Source organism: Monopterus albus, unplaced genomic scaffold, assembly GCF_001952655.1.
Source record: "Monopterus albus unplaced genomic scaffold, M_albus_1.0 scaffold108.1, whole genome shotgun sequence".
Lineage (NCBI taxonomy): Eukaryota > Metazoa > Chordata > Actinopteri > Synbranchiformes > Synbranchidae > Monopterus > Monopterus albus.
In genome coordinates, this window is record NW_018127988.1 from 517,169 (window position 1) to 523,731 (window position 6,563).

Below are 6,563 nucleotides of genomic sequence, written 5' to 3' on the forward strand. Positions count from 1 at the left end.
TTTATGAATTTGCCACATGCAGCCTAGCTTACCACTGAAACCTGCATATGAGACCACTCATAAAACTTATTTAAGGGCATAAAATGACATTTATGTTTACTGTATGTAGACACCTAGAGTCAGGACAGTTCTTGTTTTCTATAATTCCCCTGAATTTAAAGTTCACAAGTTGTTGACTGTTTATGTGACTGAAAATGTTTCTTCACATTGGTGAATACACAACACATACACAGGTCACAGGAGATGGTACACATTAACCATAAATCTGCCTCATCTTTCACATCAGTTATGTTTACTGACATACAGTACAAAGAAGGTGTGGACCATGAGGTAAGCATGACACATCCCAGTATAATAAAATCACTTCTTTGTAATAAATCTTGGGAGGGGCAGGGCATGACTTTGTTTTCCTAGTGACACACTTTAAAACATAGGCTAAATCAACATTTGGAGCTATCTGTACAAAGAGCACTCTCCCCTATTGGGACACAACACTGCACTCATGCACGTACACTTACACAAATACACCTACACTCAACTCATCTCAGAAGTAGGACTCAGTTTACAGTTCTCCATTAGCAGAGGTTCCTTCACACCTCACTGTACAGGCTGAACTGGGAGAACGCATAATTCTGTTTTGGAGCCAGTAACCAGGAGATACAACATGACTTTATCTGGATTTTTGTTTTTTGTTCTGGCTTTATTCTGTTTCTGTACTGTCTACAGCAGGCTGACAGGTAAGTTCAGTTACATAAAACGTCAACACATGTGTGATCTTTAGTTAAATACTTTATCAGGCTACTTCTTTTTGACATGCTGATGAGGATTTTGTTCTAGGCAGCCTGTCAATTTGTGATTAACTGAACCCCTGTAACATGAACATTTTAAAAGGAAATGCAGTAATTCAGAGTACTTGCCCTCCTTTTAGGATTTTAATATTTTATTGTATTTTCTGAATACAAATCAACAAACTATTTCCACAGATTCACTCCTCATATATTCAAACAAAAGCATTTAAGAGAATTAAGACACCACTTACGTGAATAGTCATAAAAAACTTTAAAGGTGGAGCTAGTTATAATTAGCCTAGATGCTTATAATTTGAAGTACTGCTGGGTATCGTTTGACTTTTCCATCAAATATCAGTGAAGTCACATGATTACACTGTTATTTTTGTATTAATCTGGTTCTGAAAATTAACTAGTAACTAAAGTTATAAAATAAACGTAGTGGAGTTAAAAGTACAATATTTGCTTCTAAAATGTGGTGAAGTCAAAGTATGAACTAAATGGAAATAAAGCACAAATACCTCAAAATTCTACTTAAGTACAGTACTTGAGTAAATGTACTTCATTCCTTTCCACCACTGCATAGTTATTTTCAGTCTGAATAGAATCAGCCATTAACGAAGCAGAGTATAGAGACGGCCACAGCCCCTTCCTGTACAAACATGTCAGGATAAAGGACCATACAAAAATTATTGTCAGGGTGTGGATGAGGGTTGGGTTCAGAAAAGGGGGGGAAGTCAGGTAACATTGTTAAAAAGTCAGTATACAATTCTTTCTCTCTGATTGTTCGCACTGTAAATCTTTTATATTGACTTAGGCTGTACACACAAACATGCATGTCTGTCAGTCCTGGAAGAGAAGTGACCCCTCTGATTTGAGGGTGTAAGCACAGAGGGTTTGGTATCCTGTACAGATTGTAAAGCCCCTTGAGGCAATTTTGATCAGCATTTGATGACGCTGAGCAGTGGTGGAGGAAATACTCACGTTCTTTACTTAAGTAAAAGTACCAATAGAACAGAGTAAGCATACTTTATTACAAATAAAAGTCCTGAAATCAGAGTGTTATGCAAGTAAAAGTACAAAAGTATTAGCTTCAAAATATACAAGCAATTTATACAAGTAAAAGTACTCTACAGAATGGCACATTTCATATTCATGTACAGTATATCAAATTATTGTATTATAATTATTGGTGCATTAATTTGTTCATCACAGCTGGTTAAGGTGGAGCTAGTTTTAACCACTTATAATGCCTATGCTTATAATTTGAAGTACTGCAGGGTAGCTTGTGAATTTTTCCTTCCAGGAATCGATACAATCTTGATTAGACTATATTTTATTAAGTTAATGTGATTCTGAAAAGTAACTAGTCGCTAAAGTTATCAAATAAATGTAGTGGAGTAAAACGTACAATATTTGCCTCTAAAATGTAGTAAAGTCAAAATATGAAGTAGGAGAAACTGAAAATATTCAAGTAAAGTACAAATACCTCAAAATAGTACTTAAGTATAGTACTTGAGTAAATGTACTTAGCTACGTTCCACCTCTGATGCTGAGCACATTCTTACTTGTTGAAAATCAAAACATAGATTTTAGTTCATCTCACCAGCATAAGTGTTGGGGAGAGGCACAGGTCAGTCCATGTCACTTTGCTGTGACCTGGACAAGGCCATCCAGGGGTCAGTATCACAGACATTTGAGGAGTGTCCTGAATACTCTAGTGTTCTTGAGTCATGTGTTTTTTCTTAATTTGCTTGTTATTAGTTGCCAAGCTGCATAACATGGACAGCTTCATTCAAGCTGTGCAGCAGGTTGAAGACACCAACCCTGGCCTGTCCCCTCTGGAGTTGGTCAGGGCCCTGCGGAGGACCGCCGGCCACGACGATATGATGACTATCCACTTCTTGGGGGCATCATATAATCTCACCAAGACAGCCATTCTCACTGCCTCATCCTTCAGATTTTTTGACAAGGCCATCCACCACATTGTGACTGACAGTGGAGAGGAGCGAGGGGTGGTTCTTGCTCCAGATGGCACCACAGTAGCCCTTGCGCCTTTGCTGCTAGGAATCGAATCAGGACTGAAAGTGAAGCTGAAGGGGACACCAGCTGTTGGGATCTTCCCTCTCACCTTAGGCAGGACACTGGGACTGTCTTTCCTCAGTCTCCAGGACTTCCCGCCATCTTATCGCCTGGGACCTAACGGGTGCTGGGACAGTGTGGCCCACCCTAAGATGTTCAAGCTGTCTCGGTCTGCCACACTGGCTACTGATGCTGTTATTAACGGAGGCATGGATGGACTCATACTGGGCACGGACCTCAGCAACCTACCTGCATCTAAACAGCCGCTGGCCCTCAGTGAGATACTGAGAGGGTACTACAATTTTATTCTGCATGAGGGGCAGGGCCTTGATGATGTGACCAGCCACATCAGCCCGAGGCGAAGGGAGCTCTCTAGAGCCATTCTGAAGCCACTTGATCTTCACAGCCAGGTGATGGAGACACTTGCATTGGTCTGGAAGTTGGAGAATACAGAATGGATTGCACTTGACACTGGAGTGGGGAAGGCAGTGAAGGATGGATTAGATGCATTTGTGCACAAGTACTGGGGTGAGTTGTGAAATTGTAAGTATAGGCCTATTATGGCAACAGTTTGGTCTTAAAATTTTAACAAGCTGTGTAAAACACCAAAAACCCATAGAGATTTTTAAAACTATCTTTGTTTGACCAGCTGTCTGAAACCCAAACATATTCTCTTCACTGGTAGAGAAAAACATAAAAACAGTAAGATATGCACATGGGAAGCTGGTTTGTTTGTTAACAGCACAGCTCAAAAGTGAACAGATTTTGATCAAATATTTTGGAGAGGTAGGGTATGGCCCACAGAACAACTGATTAGATTTTGGTGCTGATTTGTATTATGATGTGGATACAGGAGTTTTTTTAAAGGGTTCTTCACTTAAACCAGTGAGTATTTGTCATGTCTACTGTTTTTCTTGAATAACTTTCAAACTAATAATGATATCAGAATCATTCCAAAAGAGCCAGATTTTTTTTGTTACAAGTTGGTGGAGACTAAGACAAAGCTAAAGAAAACTGAATGCTAGACAAATATTCAGCTTGTAGGTACAATCTACAAATCTGTACAGCTGTTTTAGTGTCCTTCTCCTCATCCTCTATCCTCAGATTGTCCTCACATAATCCCTCGCTGTCAGTGGGGGGCAAAAGCCCACCGGGGTACGCCTATCCCGCTGTTTCTGCCCCTCCAGTTCCTGTATGTTCACCACACCTATGAGCCATCTTTGCCCTGTTTATCCTTCCAAAAGTGCTCTCACAACATGAGAGCCATGCAACGTTTCCACCAGGATGACCGTGGTTGGAGTGACATAGGATACAGGTACACAGCCTTTAAAGTGCACCCATAGCCACATATTATTGAAAAAAATATCACCTTAAAATTAATTTGCATTCTGCACAAATGTTTGCTATGTATATTTAAGCCCAGTTGCTGTGCATTGAATTCTGTATGTTGTGCTGCCTTTGTGCCCAAAGCTTTGTAGTGGGCTCTGACGGCTACGTCTATGAAGGCAGAGGTTGGAAACACCGGGGCAGACACACCAGAGGGCACAATGACATTGGGTATGGTGTGTCCATCATCGGTAACTACAATGCCACCCTGCCATCTCGCCATGCGATGGACCTGTTGCGCCATCGTCTAACCCGATGTGCAGTAGATGGAGGAGGACTGGCTGCCAACTTTACCATCCAAGGCCACAGGCAGGGGGGGGAACCGGAGATGCCTTCTTTTCAGAAATAAGGGGTTGGGAACATTTCAGGGAATGACAGGACTCCCACTGCCAGATTAGGATTCTTTCCATCATTAATGGCTCTCTGAGGTTTGATAACTGGCCTCATAACTGAAAACAAAGAAAACACAGGATGGATGTTTGACACTATTTTCTGATTGCATGTGACAGCATGGTGCAAGATAGAAAGTGGAAGAACCTAAATTAGGCTAAAGTGAAATGGGTTATACCACTGAATCACTTGTTTGCACAGCAAGCATACAGTTTTTACAGTTTTACAGTTTTACTTATGTCATTAAAGTATGTTGGGTTTTCACTTCTAAAATGCTCTCAGGTCTGGTACAGATCATGACCCCTATCGCAGGCGGGCATGGTAAATGTTGAAAGTAAGTTCTGGTTTTATTGACAGCACCGCCATCTGCAGGTTTCTGGTGATTAGTGTTTCACAACTTTTTTCCCTGTTTTTTTTTTTACATTGTTCCAAGTTGGCAGAAGTATGTAGTATCTATTAGCAGTTCTAGTTTGCAGTTTCCTTTGGGATCTCGATGAAAAATTTAAGTACTGTGTGTTTGAACAAAATTTGGCTGCACCACAGTGAATTACCCACTGGAGTATCAGTGAGGTTCAGACAAAGGATGATATATCATGACTGAGAGCAAGGACAAGCATGAGCTGTGTAATGGAATATGTACATTCCCTATGTATGTGTGTGTTTTTTGTACATTGATTTTGCATTTGGTCACACTCTGTACTGACATTTCACATCTGGTCTTTTATTTACTTCAATATCAAAAAACATAAATTCAAAGAAATGTAATTCATACTAAAAGTAAATCTAATTTTTACAAACAATGTTGATGCTATAAGATTCATTATGTGTGTGTTCAAAATGTGAGCTTATTAACTTTTAAGGAATAAACATTAAGAATTTTCAGTATTCTGTAAAGAGAGGGGCATTTAAGCAAGACATGCAAGATTCTTTCTGTAAGCTTATTGCTCTGCTCGGTTCACACTGGTTACTGACTCATCACTATCCAGCCAGAAATACGGTGGCCGACACGGTCACAACACATGCAAAAGACACAACACATGCAAGACACAAACGCGGTATTGAACAAAACACATACAAACGGAAAATGCTGCATTAATCAAAAAAACACATGCAAGACAGAAACGCGGCATTAAACAAAACACATGCAAAAGGAAAACGCTGCATAAACCAAAAAACACATGCAAAAGGAAAACGCAGCATTAACTGAAAACCCATGCAAAAGGAAAACGCAACATTAATTGAAAACACATGCAAGACAGAAAACGGAAATAGGGGGAGCCCGATCGTGAATTTAAATACATTTTGTTAATAATGCCAATGTGTACCTCAAGCAGGGAAGCTCTCATGGTGTCGTCAGTTATATCTTCAATATTGGCTACAATGGCAGTATTTGCTCTTCCTGTGAGGTGCTGGTAAAGCATCTCTGACAAGAAGTGAGGACCTGGACCACCATGAACTATGGAAGTTGCAATCGTCCTCCCAGCATGAAAGTATTCATCATCTTTTGCAGCTGTAGATGTTTTAGTTGAATTAGTGGCACTTTACGCAACATTGTCTCTTGAAGAAAACTCAGAAACATCCGTATAAATAATATTACCTGCACTGTCAAACACAAGAAATTTCCTGTCCTCTGGGCCATCAAAGATTCTTTGTGTTCTCAGGCTGTTCATCAGGAGGGTCAGGAACTCACGCTTGGGACCACCATTGTCTAGTCCATCCTCAGCTCGGCCTTCATCAGTAAATTTCACTGATATCTCATGTGATGGGTCAAATGAGGCACGTTTGAAACCACGAACTGCTCCGTCCCACACATTACCTCTATTAATATTGAACCTGCTGTAAGATGTTCCAGTTATCTTTGCTGAGAGTTCAGAAACAATGTCTGCAGCGGCCAAGTCCTCTGTGCTGTAAAAGAAC

General features: G+C 40.3%; 1 protein-coding gene across 1 annotated transcript; it reads left to right on the forward strand.

The window, feature by feature from the left end:
* Positions 1–664: 664 nt before the first annotated feature.
* Positions 665–4,605, forward strand: LOC109966286 (N-acetylmuramoyl-L-alanine amidase-like). The gene is made up of 4 exons (XM_020611021.1): positions 665–737; positions 2,553–3,398; positions 3,975–4,185; positions 4,341–4,605. The coding sequence occupies exons 1-4, from the start codon at positions 665–667 to the stop codon at positions 4,603–4,605; spliced, it is 1,395 nt and encodes a 464-aa protein (XP_020466677.1).
* The last annotated feature ends 1,958 nt before the right edge of the window (positions 4,606–6,563 follow it).

What these genes read in the sequence shown, in the direction of transcription:
- LOC109966286 (XM_020611021.1), top strand. Translation starts at nt 665, where the DNA reads ATGACTTTATCTGGATTTTTGTTTTTTGTTCTGGCTTTATTCTGTTTC. An exon ending in TGTCTACAGCAGGCTGACAG is followed by an intron (nt 738 to 2,552) that starts GTAAGTTCAGTT and finishes GCTTGTTATTAG; the next exon opens with TTGCCAAGCTGCATAACATG. An exon ending in ATTTGTGCACAAGTACTGGG is followed by an intron (nt 3,399 to 3,974) that starts GTGAGTTGTGAA and finishes CTCTATCCTCAG; the next exon opens with ATTGTCCTCACATAATCCCT.